The sequence below is a fragment of the Tamandua tetradactyla genome, chromosome 20 (assembly GCF_023851605.1).
Source record: "Tamandua tetradactyla isolate mTamTet1 chromosome 20, mTamTet1.pri, whole genome shotgun sequence".
In the NCBI taxonomy this organism is placed as follows: Eukaryota; Metazoa; Chordata; class Mammalia; order Pilosa; family Myrmecophagidae; genus Tamandua; species Tamandua tetradactyla.
In genome coordinates, this window is record NC_135346.1 from 31,029,379 (window position 1) to 31,056,080 (window position 26,702).

Below are 26,702 nucleotides of genomic sequence, written 5' to 3' on the forward strand. Positions count from 1 at the left end.
CCTCCAAGTCTAAGTCTGTTCTCGTGAAAGTCTCCAGTTAGGCTTCTGGTCCATGGCGAGAGCCTGCTCCCCCAGGCTGCCACCATGGCCTCCCCTCCCCCAGTCTTCTCTTCTCAAAGCTGAGGGTTCCTGCTGGTGTCTTTCTGGTCCCTGACTCAGGCCAGCCATGTCCCCTTCGAAGTTCCTTGACCTGTCTGAATACTTCTCTGAATGTAAATGCGGGCACACGATCCCAGGTGTGGCCTGAGCTTTGCAGGGTATCAGGGCTGGGGCAATGCTCTATCTCCTCCTCAACTCTGAATACCAGATCTCTATTGATGCAGCCAGAGATAGTACCTGACTCGACTATGCCTCCAGCCCCACTCAGGAAAGCAAGTTTCCCACCAGTTAAAGCCTGGTGGTCAAGAATCTCCCTAGCACCATCCTTTAGGACAGAAGATCTGGGGGCCTTATGCTCCTCAGATCTGGAAGAAGCTGTTCTGGTTCCAGGCCCCTTCCATACCCTCACTGGCCCCATAGCTTTGTGAGGGTTTCACCCAGCAGCTGCTCAGGAGTGACCATTGTCATTTCCCATCTGCCAGGTATGTTCTCCTTTAGATGGAAAAAGGGAGGCCCCAGAGAGATTAAGACACTCTCTCAAGGTCACACAGCATGCCAAGGCTGTGATGGGATCAGTGTTCCTGGTTAATATTTTCCAGAGTCTCTCCGCCCAGAATCTGAGGTAGCTCTCTGGTTTGGAGAGGAAATTCATTTTTCACAAGCCGACCAGGGGAGATACAGGAGAGGGTAGGAAGCCGGGCAGATCCCTGTGCAGCCCAGAGGGTGAAAGTCCTGGGTGGTAGGCCTGAGGTGCTCTGAAATATTAATGTCCCTATCTTTGCTAGAGGGAAAATGTTCCCTGAAGGATGACGTTTCTAATTAACTTTAATATTAGGTCCGAGTCCATCCCAGCAGCTGCTATTCTCACTTGCTAAGAAGATTTAACAAATTAACACCAGAAAATGGTTCTCTGGAAACATTCTCTGAGGCCTGGAAAGGCTGGGGAAGGCACAAGAACTCCTCACTCCTGCCAAATCCAGGGTGAAGCTTGTGGCCTCCATCAGATGTGGCCTCTGGGGCTGTTTTTACTGGTGGGGAAACTGAGGCAGGGAACAGCATCCCTGTTCTGCATTAATAGCCTGGACACACCCTTTCTCTTCTCTGGGCCTCAGACCCTCCTCTGTGAAAGGGGCATAGGTGAATGAAAATTCAATACTTGGAAAATTTTCCCACCCTCTCTCTAAAGGAGAGGCTAATAATTACAAATGCTGGGCCCTCAGAGATACAGCCCAAAACCATTACCCCTGGGGAAAAATGTCTTTGATGGCTCATATTTTACGTCAGTAGCACATACAAATTTTGTACTCTATTTCATAATATTTTCCTGCCGGTTTAACATTTAAATATTTGTCTTAAAAATAACCTTTGAGCTAAACGGATGTTCTAAGAAGATGTCATGTGGCTTCCTGTCATTCTACCACAAGCTCCAGTTTCAAAAAAAGAAATCAAGACTCAATTAAACAATTATGTGCCAAACCCTGTGTGAGCACCCTATATACATCCTCTCATTTCATCCGTGCAGCAAACCTCCGAAGTCGGTACAATTATTACCACCTCTTTCCTGTTAAAGAAACAGGCTCAGAGATGTTGAGCACTTGTCCAAGGTCACCCAGCAAAAGGACTCGGCAGAGAAGTTCAAGGCCAGATCGTGTCCACATTCTCTGCTGAGAGACCAAAATTCTCAGGTCACGTCAAGTCTCCTCAGAACCCCACTGCCCAATTTGTACCATCTGGGCAGTGAGGCTCAAATATGGGGGAGCATCCTCTTTTGAAGATGCATGTTTTCACACATCTCAGCCCACAACAGACTTACCGAATTGGAATCTGCGGGGCCGAGAATGAGGTTAAAAGATCGAACGAGCGGACTTGGAATGCTGGCGTGACCCTAACAGGTCTGTGGTCTGTCCCTTGTGCCATGATAAAAGAATGCTTTGCTCTGCTGCCAGGCTGTGGTGATGGGGTGACGGCCCCCTCAGCTGGGAGTGACCAGTGAGTTCAGGGACACCCACACAAGGTGGGGCTCAGCCTCCAGGCCGTCCTGGCGCGGTCAGGAGGAGGCTGTCCTTTGGGTCGTGTCTAAGCTCCTTTAAAGTCCGAATTGCAGTTGCGTGAAACTATTTATTACACAACAAAACGCTCTGGTTCCCATCACACTGCCTCATTCTTTTTGAGGTAAAATATCTAAACTCCTGAAAATTGTCTCAATGGACGCAGCTGCGTTCCCAGGGGGTCTCGGTAGATGGCCTTTTTCTGTATCTCAGATGAGCGCCTGTGTGCTTCTGACACCACTCAGGTGTGCCTTTGCCTGTGTCCGCCTGTCTCCCGGCCCGGGGGCACTAGGGGCCGGCTGTGTGGGCAGGGCCAGCAGGACCGTGTTAACTCATCTGAGGGTCCCGTCTCCCCTCCCAGTGCTCACAGCGTGCTCTCCACACCCTGGGGCCTCCCAACATGTCAGTTAGTGGAATCCGCCTGCCTGGATTCCACTGCTAACTGCCCTGTGCTCGGGCCATGGGACCTGGGACAAATTGACCCCACCGCTCCTGTTCTCTGCTTCCTCGGCTGCAGGATGGGGTAGAGAATAGCACCCCCTCCCTGCACTGTAGTAAAGATTTGCATAAACGAATACACATAGAGCAGGCGGAACGGTGCCTGCTATGCAGCAGGGGCCCACACATGGCAGCGCTTATGATGATTGTTATTACTCCGTCTCTTACTATCCCATCACAGTTATCTGGGCTTTTGCTCCCTCTCACATCCAAGAGCTTTTGAGGCTACAGTTGCTCCTACCTTTTGGGTTGGCCTTAGCAGTGTTTCCCACACTCTAGTCAATTGAACTTTCTAAGTCGTTGTTTCCCACCATCTATTATCATCATGCCATGTTTTTAATATCACTTTAAAGAGAACAAACCAACCTCAGATGCATTTATTTTAAAAGGAAAGGGTATACCATTTATAAATTTATGATTTGGACATGTTAAATCAAATATTTTCTAATGCAGATTAAACAAACACATAACCTCTAAAATAAGAAAAGCTCGGCCATGCGCCACTCGTGGCCCAAGGACCCACGTGAGGGAACAATGCCCCGCAGTGGACCGGATCTGTAGGAGCCCAAGCTGAGGCTCATTGCAGAGAAGCAGAACAGGAGATTGGCCTCGGGGCCCTTTGAAGCTGAAAGCAGTCAGTGAAGGGGGTCTGCCTTGGGGACCCAGCCCCCAAAGGCAAGGTCCCTCCCTACCTTTGGTGTCTTCATCCTCAATGGTGGTGTTGGTGCTCTCTGAAGATTCCTGCCAAAAAAAGAACATGAGAGTAGGTGAGACCCACCTGGCAAGGGGATGAGGCACAGCCAGCTCAGGGCTGCCCCAGGGGCCTGGTGATGTGGCCACAATTCCCGTCAGCCTCACAGGCTCTGCCATCCAGATGCTGTGCCGAAAACCCTGTTAGACTTTCAAGCCTAAGGAGGGAAGGGCCCAGCTAAGCAGGCGGCGGGTGGTGGGGGTGGGGAGGAAGGGATGGATGCAAGGAGAACCCTGGCCTTTCTGGAAGGAGGGCAAGAGGGCTCCTGGGCTCTGTCTGCTCAAGGAAGAGAAGAGGGAGATGTGGAGGGGCAGAAGGTCACCATGGCGGCTGTAGAATGGGGGAGGAGTATGCAAACTGGTAAGAGAGGAGTAGAGAGAGAGGAAGGACCAGCATGAGAGAGGGCGGGCTTTTCAGAGGGGAGAAAAACCACATAGAGGAGTGAGACGGCAATGGAATCAGAAGAAGAGGGCCGCCGAGCCGCCGTGCCGCCGCTGGAGCCCCTACACAGAGGCAGGCTCCTCTGCCCCGGCAGGTGCGGGGAAGCCTTGCAGAAGCCCCAGAAGGGCCTCTGGACGCCCACTGTTTTAGCCAACCCAAGCCCCACCCTCGCCAAACTGGCAGAAATCAAGCCTTGAGATGAGTTCTGGAGCAGAGGGGTGAGGAGAAGCAAGAAGCCAAGGGCTGGATGTGGACTTGGGTTCAAATCAACCTTCAAACCAAAGGAAGTTCTCAGTTCTACTGTCGGGCTGTTGGTCCAGGCCACGGAGTTGGAGGTGTTAACAGAAACACGCAAACAACACACACACACAACATACATATTGTCACACAACGCACACGTACCAAGCACGCCCTGAGCACCCTGTCCCCGCCCCAGGTTCCCAGTGCAGCTTGCAGGAGGGAGGCAGGAGCGAGGGTTCGAGGCCCAGCATTTACCGGCGTTTAGGAGACGGCAGACACTCACCATTAACTGAACGCTGGAACTGGACTTTCTTTTCTGGAAAAACAAGGAGAAGAGATGGGACAGGAAGAGACACAGCGTGAAAACAGCGGGGAACAGCAGAACGACAGAGAAGGTTTGGAAGGAGGATGGGCCTCGGTCTCGTCCTCGGTGGTCCTTTGCTGACTCGGCAGCAGAGCAAGGAGTCAGGGTCATCGGGAACAGCTGACCTGGTGGGCTGGTCTCTCTCAGCCAGAACTTCTGGGACCTCATGGACTCAAGCCTGGGTCTCACCAATCTAACCAACACGCTCCAGGCCAAGTCTGCCTTGGCCCTGTCAACCTCTGATGGGGGAAGTGAATCCTGGGTCTTAGACTCCCATTGCCTAAGGCCTCCAGAATCCAAGGCTGGTGAGGGACAAAAGGCCTCTTAGGCCTGGAGATGAGACCCAATGTCTGCCCCTAGGCTCCCCTAAATCTGTTGAGAGACCTCACTCCTGGCTGAGTGTCAGTGTCACTTAGGGAACTTGTTGCAAATACAAAGAACCAGGTAGTCTCTGAAAAGTTTGATTGAGTAGGCCTAGGGTGGGGCTTGGGCATCTCCATTTTAAACAATATCCCCCTGTGATGCTAAAGCAGGGCCCAGTGTGGGAACCACTCTTCTAAATGGCCTTGAAATCCTGCGTGTGCTCACAACTTCCCAGTGACTGGCCTCTTCAGCTCCTTGATGCTGATAGAGAAACTGAGGCATGGCCAGAAGTGAAGCTGAGCCTAGATCTTGGATTTATTTGACCTGTTTGAGTTTTTTTTGTTTTGTTTTTTTTTTGCATTTGTAGCTTCCTCTGTATTGGCTATGGAACCAAGGGAAAGAGAGAAAGAGAGAGGGCAGATGTAATTACTGTTTCCTTCTCTCAGCTCTCTGAGCCTGGAGTCTTAAAGACTCACATTCATAGAAGGTTGAAGGTGAAGACTGACACTTCTGAGGCTGGAGAGGTGAAGTGGCCTGCCCAAGACATCTCAGCAAATCACCAGCAGAGCAGAAGCTGGAACGCAGGCCCTGAAGGTAGGGCTCCTTCCTCTGTGCCCAGGTCTCCAGGGCTCCGTACGGGGCCCTTTTCAAAGGCTGGTCCTCTCCTGGATGCACTTACATCTCAGCGGCCAGGAGGCCTCTCTCCCTGCCACACTGTTGAAGAGCAGAAGGGGGACTTGAGGTGCCTTCAGGGTAGGCCTTTGCCAGGGGTATACACTGGGTATCCCTGGAGGGTCCTCAGGTCTAAATTCTAGGCTTTCTGACTCCAATAGCCAGTGGGCCTCTGGGTGCTAGGAGTCTAAAAGCCTCTGCTTTCCATCTGCAGCCTCCACAGATGTGGCAAAAAAGAGTGGCTCAATGGGCATTTCCAGCATAAATGCTCACAGCTCCTGCATCTTCTCCAGCTGGGTGAGACAGTGTGACTTCCACAACTAACAGCCTGCAGGCAGCCCCTCCTTTCCTCTCTTCTCCTCTCCTTTGCTCTGCTCTGGTCTCCTTGTTTCTCAACTCTCTCCTCTCCTCTCCTGTCTTCCTAGCATTGGCCTCACCCCCTGGCTGGAGCTCAGCCAGGCTCCCTGCATGTGGGGAGCAGAAACCTGAGGAGCCGCACAGGGGCCTGGAGGTTCCAGGTGGGACACGAGGAGGGAACACAGAGCAGAGACTGCATCAGAGCTGGACGCACAGTGACAGGATGGGACATGGGGGAGGGTCACAATGGCACGGATGGGACACCAACAGGAGTCAGTGAGTGGGACCGAGGGGTTGAGGAGGTGGCTCCTCATAAAAGGAGGGGCCTAGGGGTGGCCAAGAGGGGCATTTCTTCCCAGAGATAGACAGACTCAGTTTCTCTGAATCACAAATGATGAAATTGAAAACAGTCTCACACTGACCACTTTAGAGTTTAATTTACAAGGGACTGTCATGAAAAGAGTCACATCTCTCAGAACCACAGGTAGAAGTATGGTTCTAAAGTTAGCAAGGAGGGTAGAAATTGAGTACTGGACAAAATTCACCTCGAAAAGCCCATTAAGTACGTTACACTCTAATTTCTCTAGTAACTCCAACTGGGCCAGCTGCCCCCCAGCGTTGGAACCAATCATTAGTTCTTCATTTAAGCTCCAGATGAAATTGGTGGTTTGTCTCTCAGCAAAAACTTGCAAGAAGAATATGTATCCCCACCACCGCTGCCTCGGCTGAATTCGGGTCAGTGAAAGAAGCCCATACTGTGACTTTCCCCAGGCCCACTCTGATGTCATCCTCTCACCAGCCCACCCCCCACCCCCACCCCACAAGCAACTTCCCTTCTGCCCCTTCCACAGATGACGGAACCAATTCCAGGTCTTCACAGAGGGGATCTGTGGAGCTTGGACTCAAACCTATGGCTTCATTGCTTGAGATCCTGCTTCCCACATCGTGAGAAGACAACTGGAGCTCTCTCCAGCTGCTCCCCCCTCTGCCCCACTGGGTTACACACATCTTCCTGCTAAACTTCCTCCTTCTCCATCCCTAGGAAGGGAGGAGACTGAGCCACATAGATGACTTTGGGTCAGAACTAGCTGTGAGTTTCCCATCATCCACCCTGGGAAGTCATTCAGGCAGGGCCTATCCTGGGCTGCAGGAAGCAATGGCACTTCGCTCAGCTGTGCCCACTTGAGAGCCCTGCAGGCACCAATCAAAGTCCCATCTTGCCTCTGACAGTCTCCACTTCCTGGCTTTGTCCCAGGAGGAGCTAAGCCAGAGCTTCCTTCCAAGACCCAGCCTGGGGGAGGCCCCCTCCTGACCTCGTGCTTAGGGCCTCTTCAGTGGGCCTCTGCCAGGAGCCCAGTGGGCCAGGGTCAGGCTCTCCCTCTACCACCTCCTTCCCCTCCACTGACCTGGGCCACAGTCCACCAGTGCCCGAGGCCTCTGCCCCCACACTCCCCAAAATTGGGGCCAGGGAGGAAGCTTTCCCTGGGGGCCGAGCATCCCCAGCCCAGCATCTGTACACCAGGGATCAGAGAAACCCCCAGCTGCCTCAAGCCTGGCCACCACATGCTATGCAGCCATCCCTCTGTCACTCTTTCCAATTCAGGGTGCAGGACGGGTAACTCAAGTGTAATCTAAAACAGCAGGTAAGCTAAAACTCACTTCTGGCTTCCATTTCAAGATTTGGGATGAGCATATGTTGATTTTATAAATCGAGTTGGCTTTAGATGAGGGTTTCCAAATATTTTTCTTGAGCAAACTTTGTTTTCAAGAGACATCTCACCCAAAAGTCCAACTCCTCAAACAGATAAAAATAACATTAACATGCAACCTGCACGCATCACACACCAGCACTGAGGGGAGCTCTCGGCATATACATTGTATTAGTTAATCCTCACAAATGGCCCTTTGAGGGGGGCCCCCCCTTTCAACCTTGTTGCATGAGTGAGGAAACCCGAGGACTCGCTGCTGGTCTCCTAACCAACCTACAATGACTACTAATGCGGAGAGGCTCTGGCGGAAGGGGGTTGAGAAGCACCAAACTTTTCCTCTCAGCCTCCCCCTTTCTCATCCCACCCCACCCCATCTGCTAATGGAGGTGCCTTCCCAGAACTCTGGGCTCCAATGAGTTCACTTTGAAAACCACTGACTAGCTAATAACCAACTAATTATGTACTCCCCAAGATGAGAAAGGAGAACGACTAGGCAGGGTTTTGTTGCTTTCTTGTTTGTCGTTAGAGCCGAAATCTTGAAAATCCTTCTGTTCACACCCCTCCTACCTCTGGCCCCTTACGTCTATGGGGAGACTCTGGCCAGAGAACCACAGGCAGTGATGAGGCCCCAAATCCTGGTCTCTGACCTCCAGCTCAGACCCCCCCCCCCAGCCCCCCAACAAAGCAAAACCAGCAACTGTGAATGCCTCTATACACACAGCCTCGGCACCACCAGCACACCTGGGTGGCTGTGTTTGGACAGCCTCCCACGCCACCCAGAGTTCCGGGCACCGCCCAGCCCTGGGACCCCTGCCAGGTAGGGCTCTGAACCCTGAAAAAGGCAGGGTGTCAAGAGAGGAGAACCAGCAAGGCGATCCAGCAGCCAGGGAGGAGTGGGGAGCTGCAGAGAGCAGGGGACAGGTCCCAGAGAGCAGAAGGAGAAGAGAGAAAGATGGGAAGGAGGGGTCAGCAGGTGGAAGGGAAGTAGCTCGGGCATCTGGGGCTTGGCAGGGAGGTGTGGGGAGGAGGGGATTCTTGGCACTGATGCAGCAGGCCTGGGGGGAGGAGGCTCCTCTCGACCCCAACGCGGAGGGGAGTGATGCTCCACAGCTTTGCAGGCTGGACCAGGGTGTCCAGCGGGCCGGGGTGCTTTCCCGTCCAACCACACTTGGGAAGGAGGAGGCCATCCCCCACGCCCCCCTCTGTCCCCTCCTCACACCCCCTGGCTCACCAGTTCTCCAACCCGGGAGAACCCCAGAAATCTCCTTCCGACCTGCCCGGCTCCCTGCCCGTCCCGCCGCGTCCCCGCGGGCCTGCTGAGCGGGTGGGCGCCCAGAGGCCTTCCTGGGTGCGGGGCCGGGCCAGCCGCAGGTGTGGCCACACCTGCCCAGAGCCCCATCCGCAGGGCGGGGGGTGGGGGGGCGGCCCAGGCCTGAAGGCTGGTCCGGCGGCGGGAATGCTGCCAGGCTGCCGGGGCGCTTACCTTCACCCCATCGTTCTTCTTGTTTCCTCCACTCTTCCCTCCTGTGGCGGAGAGAAAGTAGAGGGTCACCACCACCAGGCAGGGCACCAGGGCCCACAGGGCGAGGAAGAGCAGCATCCACGCGGCCGGCGGGCGGGGCGGGAACGGGCCGGCCGGCGACCTCGGGCCGGGGTGGGGGAGGCTTCCTCCTCTTCCTCCTCGCCCTCCTCCCCCTCCTCCTCCTCCCGCTCCTCAGCCACCCACGGAATCTGGGGGCCTGAGGGCGGCTGCGGGGTTCCCTGGGCTCTCAGCAAGCCCGAGCGTGGCCCTCGGGCCCCGTGGGCCGGGGGGAGGCGTCTGACGCGTCCTGGGCCGGCGGGGCGGCGGCTCCAGACTGGGGGTTCCCTCTGGACCCTGGTCACCCCCTGGGCTGGGGACAGCCAAGTGGAGGCCGGCTGCCCGCCTGGGGCTGGACGCTCCCTCCCCGGCCCGGCCTCTCTAATTTTAGCCCCACGCTGCCGCGGAGGTCATGCGTCAGCCCTGCCCAGCTCCGGACAGCTGCAGGCCGTGTTTTGCTGGTGACAAGAAGCAGATGCCCCCTCCGGGGCCCACCCCTGCCACAGCGCCCATCCCCTGCCTTTCTCCTGAGACTCCGGAGCCCAGCGCTGGCTGCAAAAAAATCAAAGCACTATCTCTGAGGGAGGCCTCCACCTCTGTCATTTTCCTTTCCCTCCCTCCTCACCTCTTGGCCAGAGCTCCTGGAGAGGGCATCAGCCAGGAAATAGCATGGAATTCCCATCCCTGCCCAGCCTGGCATCCGGCTGCTTCAGACCTTAAGCAAAGGTCTTAAGTTGAACGAGTCACGGTTTAAATCAAGTGCTTAGCGCAGCACTTGACCTCTACGCAGTAGGTGCTCAATAAATGGGAGCCACTATGGTTCCTCTCCCAGGGGCCTGGGGAGGGTGAGGTAACAGTGGGGTGCAGGACCTTGACACCCCAGGGGCTCTAAGGGGTGGGGTTCATGGCTGGGCCAGCTTCCTAGGGACCCCTCCCGTCTCAGATGAGGACCCTTCTTTCTGGGCTCCCCTCCAAATGTTCCCCCTCACAAAGCAAGGGGGGGCTTTCGCGTCTGGCCCTTTCTGTTCTCAAGGCTCTCTCCCTCCTGCCCACGTTCATTTCTGCTTCCTCTGTGACGCCCCATCCCAATTCTGAGCCCCACGGAGCCAGGGGCCCTGAACATCCAGACACATCTTTCCACCCTCTCCACCGCCACCCACCACACCCCTCGAACCTCAGCATCACAAGCACAAAAAGTGGGCTGACCTCGGAACCGCCTCCCCACCCACCACCCCACCACCCCCGTCTGACAAAGTCCTGTCCCCAGCAAAAGCCTCAGCGCAGCTTCATTAGGACCATCTAGGCTTGCAGCCCCATTTAGCAGACAAGGAAGTCGAGGCCCAGGGAGGCGACAGGCCCCAAGTCAAGGTCAGGTAGTGAGTCAGCACCTGGGGCCCTGCTGCCCCAGCCCAGGGCTCTTCAAGTCCCACTCCAGCTACTTGGTTTTTCTAACTCGGTCTTTCCTGGGACTCACAGGCAGAGAGACTTCCCAGGACTCTTTCCCCCCCGGGTCGGGGTGTGATGGACGGGGGTGGAGGCTTAGCCAGAGCTGAGGCTGAAGAAGAAAGGCTGGCTCCAGCCATGACTCTGTCAATAAATAAGCAATTTCTTTCTCAGGGCTCAGTTCCCTCATCTGCAAAATGGGAAACTCAGAGGGATGGGAAGGAGGGGTGGACTAGGATGGGGATCTCAAACTTAACTTCTTGCAGTGGCCAGGCAGGTAACATAAATGAGAGAAGAGGACCAGCCAAGGGTAAAAACTTTATTTCCTCAAGATAAAAAATAAAGTTTTCCCTTTTTCTTAAAACACACAGACTTTGGTATTCCCACTTTTGATAGGCCTGAGTACAAGAAACATGCCCCTTTCCTCTCAAGTCTGTATTAGCTATGCATCAAGGGGTGTTGCTACCGCCGCCGTACCCCAACAGCAGAGGGAGGGGTGGCCTGTGGTTGAGGACCCTCGGCCCCCACCTTCCACTGCCTGGCGTTTCCAAGAGAAGTCAAAATCTGGGTTCTTATATGAAATCTCCTGAATTGTAAATGCTGGAAACCAAAACTTTTGAATGCTCCTGGCCCCATAAAGCACATATGGAGACTGGCTCTGACCCATCGGCCACTATTTTGTAAGTCCGGCTGGAATTCTCTAGGGGCCCTTCTGTTGTTATAAAAAGATTCTGACTGGGTAGCTCATCTTTCAGTTTAAGGAGCTATGGGATCCGTGTCTGGGGAGTGAGTGGGACGGCAATCCAGTGTGATGGGAAAGCTCAAGTCTCAAGTTCTAGTCCCTTCTCCCCTCTGGGTGGCATTCTTCCCAGCTGGGTAAATCCACCCTCTCAGAGGATGCAGGGCTGTGGGTGCCTCAGAGCCGACCCCTTACTGTGGGGCTGGTCACGTGCCTGCTACAGCCTTCTCTGGCTGGCCCGAGCCCGAGTCAGAGTGCCCCTTAGGTAAGCTTTGCTATATCCACTCAGCTGCCCTGTCAGCCCTCGCAGGCTCCCTAGAGAGAAGTCTCCGGTGACTGCTGGGCTCCACCACTCTCCAACGTGCCAAGGGAAGTTTCTTCCTAAGCCCTGACACTAACCTCTTCCCCTTCTCTCATTGGGTCCATGCACTACAGCTAAATGAGCACTTCCTGCCTTGACCAGCCTAGCTTTGGACAAGGGCCTGGTAGTCTCCTCCCCCCCACTCCCTGGTGACCCGACCTGGTCCAGGGCCCCTGCTCTGGACGTCAACCCCATGCTGAGTGCAGCCCCTGACTCTCTCTAGCAGTGTGACCTGGGCAAATGACAGCTCACTTTCTGAACTTCAGTTTCCTCATCTGGAAATAGGGATGGCACTAGCTCCTTACTGCCTTGTCATGAATGCCACCTGGGAGAAAGCACAGCTTAGCACAGTGCTCCAATAATGGTGGGGAACAGTACTGCTTCCCTGCCTGGCTCAGTCCAGCGAGGTCCTGGTCCCCAGCATTAGAAGCCATCCCTTGTAGCTGGCCCAGCCTGAGAACCCCAGCACTGCTGTGAAATAGGAGAGCTAGATTTAACCTCTAACCTTTCCTGGTGGGGCTCCAGCATTGACCTTTGACCTCTGGGTACAAGTATGGGGTAACTGAGGTTAAGTCCCAAGCCACGGGGTCCTCTGCAGCCCCCATTCTCCCCAAGGCCCCTGGCCCGGGGTCACCCAAATATTTGCCAGGGTAATGCCCCCCAGAAGACGAGTACAGGGTGTGTCAGGGACTTTGAGGTCCCACCACCTACCAGAGAAGTTCCTGGTGGCCAGCATGGTGGTGAGGATAGCTCCCTGCAACAGATTAGAGGAGGGAGTGTGGGAGAGGAGAGGTCAGAGGTGAGGGGTCAGGAGGAGAGGGGTCAGAGGAAAGACAGAAATGGGAGGGGCAGTGGAGAAGGGGAGGCAGGTACTTCATTCAGACAAACCTTATACCATTGCCCCTTCCATTTGTCCTCACCCCCACGTAACCCTCGAGGAAGTCAGAGGGCAGTGGGACCCTAGCTGGCACATATCCTGGGACAGGGCCATCCTAGGAGCAGATATTAATAGATTCTGCCAGCTGGTCAAGGCTGATGGATGGATTCCAAGGACACCTGTGGGAACTCCTAAAGGCCAGGGGGACGTTTCTGGCCTGAGCAAGGACGTTGCCCCTCTGCCCTCAGCCCTCCACCCCTCATCCTCCGCTCGGGCGCTGAACACCCTGTCCCTGGGCTTGGAGCCCTGGAGGGTTCTTAATGTGGAGAAGCCCTCTTCCGTCGAGTGGGAGACTGGGCTGGGGCCCTGCTTTCCCGTCAGGCCCTCCGAGGTACTGACAGTCTGGTTCTGACCCGATTTGGACCCTCTCTGAATCTGACAGTCTATGGTTATGAGAATCCCGGATTCTGACATTTGGAGACCCTCAGTGATACCGACCCACTCCCATCAAGGTGTGGGGGTGGGACTCGGCTCTCCCGACGTCATGCCGGCCACGCCCCATCCAGCCCCCCTCTGCAGGCCTGGGAGTAGTTGGTGAGCAGGTTCTGAATAGGCCAGGGCCTCAGCATCTGCCGCTCATCATGCCCCAGCGTCCCAACGGCTTCTCTGCCCCAGCTGGCCAGGCCCTCGGTTTCTCCTCCTACCAGCTCGTGCGGTCCCTGGCAAGGCCTAGGCAGGAGCTGTCACAGCCCTGAGAGCACACAGGACCTGCTGAGCAGCCGGCAGTTCTGGTCTCCTCTGGTCCTGCTGTAACTGCCTCAGGGCCCCGCAAGCTTGCAGCTGGGACCTCTCACCCCCACCCAAGCTCTCCTGCCCCAACATTTCTTTTCCCCCAAAAGCTCTCTCTCCAGTCCCACCCACCCACTTAAAGTCCCCTCAGGGTCTCCCCCATGCTTCCAGACTTCTGCTTTTCCCCATGTCTGGAATACTCATCCATTCTGACCTTGCTTTGGGACCAGTGTGTCCGCCAGGTCTCATCTTAAGCCCCACTTATTCCAGGAAGTTTTCCCTGGATCCTGCCCTGGGGAGCCCTGGTTCCTCGCCCAGCCCTAAGGTTTGGACAGTCACAGCACTCACCACTGCCCCATCCTCCCCTCTAGACTGGGACCTCAGTAGGGAGGGGCGGGGTCTCATTCACTGCTGGCTACCCAAGCCTAGCCTGCAGCCAGCAGCCCCCAGCCAGCACATGTTCAGCAGATGCTTGCCGAACAAATGAACTAATGAGTGAGTCTCTTGGTCGCTATGGAGATCCAGGCTGAGCGACTCCCATCTCCCGGGGATATGGAGGGAGAGGACCAGTTACCTTCAGTTTTCTCCTGGCGTTGAACTTCTTCAGGCAATCCACGGTCTCCTGTCTGTGCATGCAGGAGGCCACGGTGGACCGGTGCTGGGGAAAGCGGGGGTAGAGGTCTGTGAGCAGGAGGCAGGCTGCAAGACAGGCCTACCTGGGCACCCCTCAGCAGGGTATATTAAGAGAAGTATGGCTGGCATCTTGAGGGAACAATTCACTGTTATAAGGACGCTGTAAATACAGCAGAGTTCTTAGCACCCCTGGCACCAGACATTAAATGGCAATGGCACCCCCAGTCGTGATGCCAACCTTGGATGCACCCCATTCCCAAATGGCTGGAGCCCCGCCTTGGCTCTTAATCTGGAGATCTGGAGGGGTTCCTGGAGGTACCCCACTGAGGAAGGCTCACCGAGATCCAGGGATGCTTGAGGGCCTCAGCGGCCGTGATGCGTTTGGATGGGTTGATGGTCAGCATCTTATTGATCAGGTCCTTGGCTTCCGGGGTGACAGTGTCCCATTCTGGTGATGGGAACTGGAAGGGGCAGAGGGGCCAGGTTTGCCCAGCCTGCCCCAGGCCACCCCTGCGATCCCCCAGCCCCTGTCTGGCAGGGGAGCAGGCAGGGGTCCCACTGCCTGCCCACTCGGGCGCCAGCAACCAAGAGGAGATGGGGGACTCTCAATGCAGGGACCCTTCGAGACAGGGTCCACTGACCCCAAGTTGGAACATGGACAGAGAGGAAGGAAAACCCCTCTGTTGGTCTGAGGTTGTGCCTTATCAACCTGGAGAGCAACAGGCCATGGTTAAAGCCCAGGCTTCAGTCTCAGAAGGCCTGGGTTCAAGTCCTGGCTCTGCCTCTACCTGTTTGTGGCCTTGAGTTAGTCAGGTAACCCCTTGAGCTGCCCCTAGAGATGTTGTGAGGATTAAATATAACATAAAATGCAAGGTTGTGGGTGTCAGCTATGCCGAACAACAGTATTGCTTGGTAGGTAAAACTGTGGGTTCAAGTCCCAGCTCTACCATTTCTTAGCTATATGATTTGGGCAGTTACTTAATTGCTCTGTGCCTCAGTTTCCCTATCTGTAAAATGGGGAGAATAATAGTACCTATGTTATAGATTGGCATGAGGACTAACTAGAATAAGACTTGTTTAGAAGAGTGCTGAGTAAGTATTGGCCATTATTATTATTTTTACATATATAGAGAAAAATAAAAACTTGGCTCCAGAACCCACACTCTGACTCCTCACTCCACTTTGGTGCTACTGTGCTTTCTGGGGTCCCTTGGGATAGATCCTATCACTTTGAGCTCTCAATCACTTGGCATGCCGTGTTCCTCTTCTGCCCCAGAAGCGGGGGCCCTAGGTGGGGTGGGAAGCTGGAAGGGAGGTGTCCCCAGGGCTCTGATCTCGGGAGCATTGACTTTCACTGGGAGGGATCAGGGTGGGAGGGTGGGGGAGGGTCGACAGAGAAGTGACACTCACATCATAGGCACCAGCTTTGATCTGCTGGTACAGGCGGTGCTGGTCCTCATCCCAGAAAGGGGGGTATCCAACCAGCAGGATGTACAGGATGACCCCTGGGAAAGGACCAGGAGAAACTTCAACTCCATGAGGGCAGGAGAGGTGAAGGGTGGGTGGGGAGGGATGGAGAACCAGAGGTCTCTAGGCATGGCCAGGAGGGATAAAAGGGCTTTCCAGCTCCCAGGACGGACTCACCACAGGCCCATAGGTCCACAGGCTTTCCATATGGGTCCTTCCGCAGCACTTCTGGGGAGAGGTATCCAGGTGTCCCTGCGAACCCTGCTCCCCAGACACACAGACAGGCAGACACACACACAGAGGTTGGCACGTAAGTAACCCGGAGCAAGATCCTGCTGGAAGAGGGGATGATGGTTGCCCTGGAGATGGGGGAGACACCCCCAAAGTTTGGGGTTGCATCGTACAACCCCAGCAGACCAAGGTCAGGAAGCCCTGGCCTGGGGAGCCAGCAAAGCCTGTAGACCAGGGTCAAGAAATACAAAGCACACATTACCACTCCCCCTCCAGCTCCTGTGGCAGAAATCATTAATCAATCACAGAACTACTGCCTGCGAGTCCTGACTCTGTGTCAGAAGCTTCTCTGCACAACCCTCCCAGCAGTCATGACCAATCAACTGATACGAAATCAAGTTTGCCCTGCTAGCTCCAGGCTGGGAGCTGAGTCCTTGGCCACTCCCCATTCCCTTCCAAGAGCTTGTCATGGGGTGTTGGGAGTCCTGTCCCTGACTCTGGCTATGTCCCCAAATCCCTTGGGTAGATCTTTTTACTTTCTGGGCCAAATGGAGAATTAGGGATTTCTATCTTAAAAACCTCCCAGCATTGATGGGAGGAGTCATCAAAATAATGGACACTCAGAATATTTTAGCACATACCTATAAGACTAGCTGTCATTTAATAGACTAAGCATCAGGCCAAACACTTTATAGGCCTGACCTCATTTAATCCTCACAACAGCTCTTGAGGAACATGTTATCTCCATTTGACAGAGAGGTCAGATTATTCGCCCAAAGTCACACACTTACAAGGTGTGTGGCAGAGTTGGTATTTGAACCCAGAGCTCTGGCTCTTCACCAGTGATCCATCCTGCCCACTATGAAAAAGTATCCCCACGTTGGGAGAAGGATCAAAGGAGAAGAAGGAGCTGTAACAGAGAAGATAGGATTTAATAAATGAATTTGACTACTGAATCATTATACTGATGTTTCTTTCAGTCTCTAGTGTCTTGGAGCAGCTAAAAGGAAAAACTTAAAATTGTGGAACTGTAACCCATACAAAACTCCGAAATCTCTTCTACAACTGCTTGTTACAGTGTGCTTCAAAATACATTGCTTTTTTGTATATGTTATATTTCACAATAAAAAACGTACAAAAAAAAAAAAAAAGAGTCCAAGGAATCTATAACATTGAAATTGCCAGGAGATCCTACAAAGAGTACATGTCATTTTTATTATTGGAAGCAAGTGTTACAAATTTTCTGGGGTATGGATGTTGGGTTCTTTTAGTTTTTTGGGTTTTTTACTGTGGCAACATACATACAAAAATAAAATTTCCCATTTTAAAGTATCTGGGGATACTTTCAAATAAAAAGAAAGTATCTGCTCTGGTGGAGGCATCCTAGAGATGACATGTCAAAACAAAGACTGGCTCCCCAACATCCTTGCCACCACGCCCTGTCCCCACTCACCGAACCATGCCTGCTGCTCCCCCTCCACCTCTATGGCCAGGCCAAAGTCTGCCAGCTTCACTGCAGCACCTTTGAGCTTGGAGGCCAGCAACAGATTCTCGGGCTTCCCAGGACCAGATTGAAGAGGGAGAAAGGGGAGGGAAGGGCCAAGAGAACAGTCAGCAGATTGAGAATTTCTTCACCTCTGGGGGGCCTGGGCCTACAGGAAGAGTAGCTGTGGAGTCCAGGGGCTCCCTGCCAGTACTTGCAGCCATAGGCTCTGAGCATCAGTCCCCAGAAAGGGGAGCCACCCTACAGCAAGGTCTCCATCTTCTGCAACGAAGGCCCTCCCTTCGCCAGCCAGCCCCTGTCCTTCCCTTCCCTCTGGGTCTGGAGCTGAGGCTCAGATGAGGGAGGGGAAACAGCCGTCACTACCACAATAGGGAAGAAAAGGCAACATTTACTGTGACCCTGCTATGTGCCAGCCACTGGGCTAAGTGTTCTGCATACCTCATCTCATTTATTGTGACAATAACCCTTCAGGTAGGGATTAGTATCTCCATTTCCCACTGTGGCCTTCTTACAGCCCCTGAAACAGACACACACTTCCCCACCACAGGGTCTTTGCACAGTCTCTTCCCTCTGCCTGGGTTGATCTCCTTCCAAGCTTCACAGCCTGGGCCCTTCTCCTCAGCCACCTCTCACCTTCCTGTCACCACCTAGAAAAGGCTCTCCATGACTATGCTGTCAAAATGAGGAACCTCAGGTGTCCTCTGACTTAGTCATTTGCTGTTACCTTCATAGATCTCATTGCAGCTGGTCATGATTTTCCCATCTGTCATGTGCCTGCTCATTATCTGTCGCCTCTAGTAGAAGGTGAGTCCCAGTCCTGCCCATCCGCCACTGTGCACCAACGTGTAGGACAGTAAGCGGCAGAAGTATTTGTCATTATGTATAAGGATGAGGAAGTTGAGGCTCACTCAGATAGGTTAAGTGACCTGACCAAAATCACACAGCTGTTAAGTGCTAAAGCCAGAATCGAGGTAAAGTCTGACTCCTGAGCGATGCCCTTAGCCCCTCTAGGCTGAAAGACGGTGGGGCTTGCCCCTGGGACCAGCAGCTGACCTGGGAAGGGCCCTCACCTGGCCTCCCGCTGTGGCGCCCCCACCCTTCCTCTGCCGGCTCAGGCCCCCAGGATTCTTCCACCTCCTGCTGGGCCTGGAGGCCTGAAAGCTCCCTCTGCCTTGGGATGTCTCTGCTTCAGATCCCATGCCTCCCCTTCTATGCTGCCGACCTTGGGCAAAATATTTCATTTTTTTGAGCTTTAGTTTCATCCTCAGAAAAAAAAATGGGGTAACTGGGGTGCAAAGGTAGTTCAGTGGTAGAATGCTTGAGATCCGGTTCGATTCCCAGCCCGTGCACTTCCCCCCCACCCCACGCCAAAATAAATCAACAAATGGTGCTGCAATAGTGGGACAGTCCCATGGAAGAAAATTAACTGTGACCCCACCATACAACATACAAACAACAACAACAAAACGGTAATGCCTCCCTCACGGGTGGGGTCAGGGTTAGCTGAGATAATCCATGCACAGCATTTAGCGTTGCCCTCCAGAAAGTGCCTGCTAAACTTTAGTACTCATATGTTCTGTCTGTGCAGGGGCTCAGAGTCTCAGGAGATTACAGTTTACAATCCTCTCCGGGCCCCTTCCCCCCACTCCAAGGGGCCCTAGTCTGACTTTTCACTGCCCAAAACTAGATGGGACCCGAACATATAGAGCTCCCCTCTGCCCGGCTCGTTGAGGCCTCTTCTGTCCTCCGGGGACTGTGTTCCCAACGTGACCTGGTCTCGGTAGCCGTCCTGCCCTGATTTGATGAATGTGCCACTAATTAATCTATCCAGAGTGGCCTAAATTTGGGCTGCCTCTCCTTCCTCCTTCCACTCAGGGCCATAGCTATAATGGGAGCAGGCCCTCGGGGACAGCGGCCCTGCAGTCAGGCCTGATAGCCTTGCTGTGGTCTGCACCAAGCCACAAGGAGCTTGTTTGGGGCTCCAGTGACAAGTCATGGGCTGTCCGTGCCAGCCAGCAGTGGGCAGAGGATCTCTTCAGAGCGTTGTGCCCCAAAGAGAGCCCTGGACCCACTGGAGCATGCCCAGGGAGGGCACGCAGGGTGAAGAGAGCCTGGAAATCATGTCCGGGAGGGGCTCAGGGTCTCAAGAGATTGCAGTTTGCAATCTTCTCTGGCTGGGAAAGGCGGGTGCAGCCTTCAGAAAAGTGGGAGCTACAACCAAGCTGTCCCAGGTCCCTCCAGGGCTCTTCTGAGCTGGAGGCTTGATCTCTGCGGCCCCAGAGGGCCAACCTGAGGTTCACTGGTGAAAGCCTCACAGCGTGAAAGACGGAAGGCACATTCTCCTAGGGTGCAGGGGCTAACACAAAGGAAATACGTGATTCATCACTGAAGGTCAAAAAGCAGAGGTTCCAAGGGCACCTGGTAGGGTCACCCTAGAAGGGGCTAGTGCAGAAGTGGGAGCTGGGTTGAGTGGTTTGTTGGCACCAGTCCATGGAGGGCACAGGATCTGGGGTCAGAAATCCACGGCTTCTGTCCTGGCTCAGGCACGAATGAACTGCACGTCCTCAGACAAATCCCTTGGGCTCTTTAGACCTTAGTTTTCTGCTCTGCCCAATGGGCGTGAGGTTGCTGGCTGCCAGCTGCAGATGCCACCAGGCCCAGTGGAGAGAGCCCTGGAAGTCTGTGCTGGCAGACCAGGCCATGCGGCTGTGCCCTTCCCTGGTCTCCACACCTGCTGAGCCCTGTCAGTCTCCTCCTCCCAGCGGGAAGAGCGGGGTGTTCCTGCTTTTCTCCTCCTCTGGCTTTCCAGAGACCCCAGGAACAAGAGTAACAACGTGTCTAGGGACCAGACACTGCTATCTCATTTGACATCTTCGCCAGCTCCTTGCAGAGGTTGCTATGGCAACCCCATCATAAAGAAGCCAAGTCTCAGGGAGGTTAAGATATTGGAGGCTGTGCAGCTAGAAAGTGGCCTACCTGAGATTTGAACCCAGCCCTCCCCGCACCCATCCGCGTTGGCCGTCCACCTGTGTGCCCCCTGGCCTGGTACCCAGAGGCTCTATGTCCCTGTGCCCAGTTTCCTCATCCGAGCAGTGGGGAAAATATCCCCCACCCAGCCTAAGTCAGGGAAGCTAACAGGGCTCTGCTAATGCCCCTGGCTCTGCAGGAAGGGCGGGGCTGGGGCGGTGACTCGGACTCACCTTCAGGTCCCGGTGGACCACACCCATCTGGTGGCAGTGCAGCACGGCCTCCAGGATCTGCTGGATACAGTGGCTGGGGACATGGGGGAGGATCACCGTGTGAGGGTGGCCTCCTCGGAAGCCGGGCAGGCAAGGGTGCCCCTGCATTGGGTGCCACCTCCCAGGTGCACCTGGCACTCACCTGGCATCAGCCTCACTGTAATACTCCCGGGCCACAATGTCTTCAAACAGCTCCCCGCCAGTGACCCTGGGGAGACAGGAGAGGAATCACCCGTTCCGCAGAGGCCACAGGTGCAGCCTCATCTGAGGCGTCTCCAGGAGACTGTGGACTGGCCCCAGGGACCTCAGAACCTCAGCCCCAAAAGGAGGAGGGTAGGGCCAAAGGGCCACAGGTGGACAGGGGCACCCCCTGCTGCAACCCACTTACTAGCTCCAGCACACCGTCCCTTGCACCCCTCCATGCCCTGTCTTTCCCCGCACCAGACTTCAGGCTGGAGTTTGGACTGCGTGGGACACTTGAAACTCATCCTCGGGATCACTGGGCTCCTGGGAGGCTCAGGGCTGTTCTTCACAAATGAGACCAGTGTCGCATTTTGCTGCCAATCCAGGAACCACAAAGGCCTATCATTTCATTATTGCTTTTCTTTAAATCGACTAACCTTAAAACTTAAACATATTCCAAAAGGAAACTTGATCTCATCACTTAAAAAGGAAAACCAGACTACTGGCCTTAAGTAAAGAAGAAAAAAAAAAAAAAATATATATATATATATATATATATACACACGAGTACAAAAGTTAAAAGTGTGGGCTGATGTATCACAAAAACCAACGAGCATGGCTTGAGCAGCAGGCCTACCACATTTTGGGAACTTCTAGACCAGAAGAGGGAATTGAATCCAGCGTGGGGACATTTGGGACCCTGCAGCCCAAGGGACTCAGAGAGGTCATCCCAGCTCAGTCTGCCCCTGCCATCCCTGGCACATCCCAGTGGGACCAGACTCACAGGTCGAAGATCAGGTAATGGTGTCCCTCTTCAGAGATGCTGTCGTGGAGTCGGACTGTGGGAGGGGCAGCCAGTTACACCCAGGGCAGCCCAGCCCCCACCCCACCCTCCCACCCCTGTATCACCAACATCCCTCAGACAGCCACAAAGCACAAGCAGGGTCTCAGGCGCTTTGGCAAATGCAGGTGACCAAGGGGACACCGCACCCCTGAGTGCTCACAGGGGCTCTGGCATCACAGAAAAGCAAAAGCCCCCTCTTTTCGTCAAACTTTGGTCCCCTCCCCTCTCCAAGGCCTCAGTTTCCTTGCTGGGAAGGTTGACATCATGGAAAGAGCCTATGGCTCCATCTTGAAAGCATAAAGACAAACTATAGAATGGGAGAAATATTTGGCAACCACATACCCAATAAGGGTTTAATTTCCAGAATATGTAAAGAAATCCTCCAAGTTAGAACAGGCATAGCCCACACACCCTTAAAGATTGGGAGAGGGATCAAAAGAGGAGGAGGAGTCATAACAGGGAAGATAGGATTTTAGCAAATGAGTGTGACTGCTGAATCATTATATTGATATTTCTTTTAGTCTCTAGTGACTTGAAGCAGCTAGAAGGAACAACCTAAAATTGTGGAACTGTAACCCATCCCAAACTCTGAAATCTGTCCTATAATTACATGTTACAATGTACTTCAAAATTCATTGCTTTTTTGTATATATTTCATAATAAAAATTGTTGAAAGAAATTCTCCACCTCAACAACAAAAAAACAAACAACCCAATAGAAAAATGGACAAAGGACTTGAATAGACATTTCTCTAAGATGACATACAAATAGCCAAAAGGCACATGAAAAGATGTCAACATCATTAGCCATTAGGAAAACACAAATTAAAGCCACAATGCGATACTATGTCACACCCACTAGGATGGCTATGATTAAAAAAAAAAAGAACACCGAAAATTCACGCGTTGGAGAGGAGGCAAAGAAATAGGAACATCCCTTCACCGTTGGTGGGAACGTAAAAGGTACAGCCACTGTGGGAGATAGTCTGGCACTCAAAGTGTTAAGTATAGAACTACCTTATGACCCGACAATCCCACCTCTAGGTATATATCCAAAAGAATTGAAAGCAGAGACACAAACAAATATTTGCACACCAATGTTCATAACATTATTCACAATTGCCAAAGATGGAAGCAACCCAAGTGTCCATTAACTGTTAAATGGATAAACAAAATGTGGTGTATCGTACGGTGGAATATTATTCAGCTATGAAAAGTAATGAAGTCCTGATGCGTACAACAACACCAAGAAATCTTGACACCAAGTCAAGTGAAATAAGCCAGACACATGAAATACTTAGAACAAGCAAATGCATAGAGTCAGAAACTAGAATATAGGTTCCAGGAGCTGGGGTGAGGGTGGGGAATGGAAAGTTAATGCTTAATTGGTGCAGGATTTCTATTTGGGGTGATGGAAAAATTTTGGTCACAGATGGTGGTGGTAGCCCAACATTGTAAACGTAATTAAGAGCACTAAATTATATACTTGAATAGGGTTTAAAGAAGAAATTTTAAGTTGTATATATGTACTAGAATAAAAACTAAAAAGACTAACATAGGACCGTACAATACAAACAGTGAACTCTAATGTAGCTATGGAGTAGAGTTAATAGTACAATTATAAGATCATCAGTTGTAACAGAGGTACCACACCAAAGGTGCTAATAATAGGTGTATGGAATGCTGTATTTTCTGCATATTTCTGAAAGCTTGCAACTTCTCTAATTAAAATATATACACACATAAAATATATAAAAAATATCTTATATATATAAGAGCCCATGACTCACTCAGCTCTCTGCCACTTACTAGCTGTGTGACTTTGAGCAGGCTGCGATGCCTTTCTGAGCCTCCATTCCCTGCGTGGACGATGAGAGTGAAGCTCTGAGACTGGCAGGACTGATGTGACAGTCCCGTGAGGCCACATGGTGCCTGGCCCACGGGAGGTGCTCACTCAGTGCTAGCCCTGAGCTAGCCCCCCTGCTCTGCTCCCAGCTCTGAGGAAATAACAGTGTGGGGTGGAGGCGGGAGTGTCGCGGCCCCTGAGTCCTGGCGTGCTGAGAAACTGTCACCTCTTCATACCTTGTTTACCAGGAACAGATACAAGACTCCCAGGAGCCCAGAGCTCCCAGATTTTTTCCTGCTCTTCCAAAGGAAGGGCCTAAGGCCTGAGATGGACTCCGAGGGCTCTACAAGCTGCCGGCCAAGGGCACATTCTCAGGACAGGCTTCACACCCTACCTAGCCACCACCTCACAGTGTCCACGGGTGGCGGGGGTGGGGGGAAGGCGTGGTGAGTTATGATACAGCCCTCAGTGGGAAGTTACTCAGCTGTTACTACACCATGGCAGTTACATACCCACTGGTCCAGAATCATCTCCAAATTATACTGTCTGGTGAAAAAGCAAAGTACAGAACAGTACGCAAGGCATTTTTAAAAAAGAAGCAATTAAGCTTATATGTAGCCTAAGTCTCTCTGGGAGGACACAGAGAAGCTGGAGTGGGGTGCATCTGGGAAGGCAGCTGGAGCAGTGTGGGTCATGGGTGCAGTAGACTTTTCTTTCACTATAAATCTAGTGCCATCGAACCTTTGAATATTTGCATATTTCTGATTGGATATTGAATACCCTGAATGGTTTATGGGCTCCATTTCTGCACATAAAATTAGGAAGGTGGACTGAGGAGCAGGCATCTGTTACCCCACAGTGAGTGCCCAGAGGAGAGGGAGATGGGATGGAAGATGATTGAGGTACAAACGTAAATATAAATAAATTTTTTTAAAAATTCTTAAATAATGATACATATTTATAAATGATGACTGAAACTTTTAAAGATAATTATTTTAAGGCAATAGAAGCAGGTTGCCTAATAGCACATATAATACAATCATGCTTTAATTTTTTTACTAACAGTTTATTATAAAAATTTTAAAACATACACCTGTATACCTTCCACCTAGATCCTATACTTGCTTTTCCACATTTCTATCCATTTCTCTGTCAACCTATTAATCCATTTTAATCTCTTAAGGTATAGTAGGGTAAGTTGCCTGCTTAATTTTTAAAGCATATATGTTTATGTATAGTAGATGCTGCTAGTATAGGGTTTATTTCATGCAGTTAAATTTGAATTCTGGATTATCAATGTCCCAAATATTACATTCATGGGACATATAAAGAAACATTTTTTGTTCATCTGAAATTTCAGTTCAACTGGACACCCAGTATATTTTTTGTGCTGAATTGGGCGACTCTACCTTGGAGCCCTGCACAGATCCCTTTAGCAGGTTAGTGCATGCATCTCCTCGCTGCTGGGAATACCGGCTGCTAACAACTCACAGTTGCCCCCTTTTCTGGAGAATTCCCTTGGTTGATGAAGTCACCTTGCCTACAAGTTCATCTGCAGCCCTCAGCCAATGGCTGACTAATGGTGTAGGTTGTTGGGGTTGGGGTACGAAGGGCTGGTCCTCTAGCCTAAGGAGGAGACAACACTGCTATGTGATTTATGCTCAAGAACACTCCCTGTTCCCCTACCTGGGATTAGGTCAAAGTTGGACTTCCCCCGAGACAACATCCTTCCTCTTCTCTAACCTGCTTCGCCCATCCCTTACAGGGAATGCTTGTGTGCACACCCTCAGTAAATCATGAGTACCTGAATCCCTGCTTCAGGCTCTGCATCTGGGGAACCTGACCTGATATAATACGTATTGGTGTACTTAAGAAAAATCTGGAAGCACAGAGCATAAAACGTTTGCTCTAGATGGTGGCGTTACCAAAGATACTTTAAAAATGATCAGTCTTCTCATTTATCTACAAGAAACTTGCATTATTGTGTATCAAAATAAAGTCTTGTAAAGGGACCTTTCCTCTTCCCATTTCCTCCAAGTGAACTCTTGGTGGTGGACCCTCTGTGCCTACTCTGCCCGAGGCACATGTGGGAGACTTTAGCTCCCCTATCCTGAGTGTGAAAAGGTCCAAGAAGCCAGCTGTGACCAGAATTATCTCAGGAAGGACTGTTAGAAGACAGTCAAAGCCCCTTGGTAGGAGCCCCCAGAAGACTGGGGTTCCAAAACCACATTCTGATCAGAAGCATCAACCCCTTTAGGGGCTCAGAGAAATGGAAACAATTGGAGGTTGGACTGCTGGTTCTCTAGAGCCTGCCTCTAGCTTAGATGGTGCCATTGTGCTGGTTATAAAAGGCTGCCCTGGGAGGCAGGCCACTGTGGCTCAGTGGCAGAGTTCTTGCCTGCCAGAGACCCGGGTTTGATTCCTGGTGGCAGCTCATGCAAAAAAAAAAAAAAGTCTGCTCCATCAAGATGTTGCAGCCTAGTTGAGTGAGCTGGCAGTGCACAACCTGCATAATTGCACTGTTTCTGTCCCCAAGAGAAGTGTGTGTGAAGGTGGTGACAAAGGGCTTGTCTCCTTGGCTCAAGGAGAGACAGCTCTGCAATGAATAAGACCTGGAAGCCAGGCAGCAGGACTCACTCCAATGCTATTTCCACACTCAAAGCTTCCCCTCCCATCAATAGAGGCCACTTTCAGGAATAACTCATATCATCTGTAAACAGTGAGTGTTTTACTTCTTCCTTTCCAATTTTGATGCCTTGTATTTCTTTTTCTTGTCTAATTGCTCTGGCTAGAACTTCCAACACAATGTTGAATAACAGTGGTGATAGTGGACATCTTGTCTTGTTCCTGATCTTAGGGGGAACGTTTTCAGGTTTTCCCCATTGAGGATGATGTTAGCTGTGGGTTTTTCATATATTCCCTTTATCACGTTGAGGAAGTTCCCTTCTATTCCTATCCACTGAAGTGTTTTCAACAAGAAAGGATGTTGAATTTTGTCAAATGCCTGTTCTGCATCAATCAAGATGATCATGTGATTTTTCTGCTTTGATTTATTGATGTGGTGTATTAGATTAATTGAGTTTCTTAAGTTGAACCATCCTTGCATACCTGGGATGAATTCTACTTGGTCATGGTGTATAATTCTTTTAATGTGCTGCTGGATTCGATTTGAAAGAATTTTGTTGAGGATTTTTGCATCTATATTCATTAGAGAGATTGGTCTGCAGTTTTCTTTTCTTGTAATATCTTTGTCTGGCTTTGGTATGAGGGTAATATTGGCTTCGTAGAATGAGTTAGGTAGCTTTCCCTCCTCTTCAATTTTTTTGAAGAGTCTGAGCAGGATTGGTACTAATACTTTCTTGAATGTTTGGTAGAATTCACATGTGAAGCCATCTGATCCTGGACTTTTTTTTGTGGAACTTGCCT

General features: G+C 52.0%; 1 protein-coding gene across 1 annotated transcript in view; it reads right to left on the bottom strand.

The window, feature by feature from the left end:
- The window catches only part of CAMK2A (calcium/calmodulin dependent protein kinase II alpha), a 41,172-nt gene that overhangs the window by 9,842 nt on the left and 4,628 nt on the right, over positions 1-26,702 (bottom strand). Inside the window, exons 2-13 of the mRNA XM_077137979.1 lie at positions 21,372-21,426; positions 20,547-20,612; positions 20,366-20,438; positions 17,115-17,217; positions 15,608-15,691; positions 15,374-15,468; positions 14,302-14,424; positions 13,905-13,988; positions 12,376-12,418; positions 9,026-9,066; positions 4,361-4,393; positions 3,338-3,386 (exon numbers count right to left, since the gene is read on the bottom strand). Of these exons, the coding sequence (XP_076994094.1) occupies positions 3,338-3,386; positions 4,361-4,393; positions 9,026-9,066; positions 12,376-12,418; positions 13,905-13,988; positions 14,302-14,424; positions 15,374-15,468; positions 15,608-15,691; positions 17,115-17,217; positions 20,366-20,438; positions 20,547-20,612; positions 21,372-21,426 (849 nt within the window). The remainder of the gene's footprint in view (positions 1-3,337; positions 3,387-4,360; positions 4,394-9,025; positions 9,067-12,375; positions 12,419-13,904; positions 13,989-14,301; positions 14,425-15,373; positions 15,469-15,607; positions 15,692-17,114; positions 17,218-20,365; positions 20,439-20,546; positions 20,613-21,371; positions 21,427-26,702) is intronic.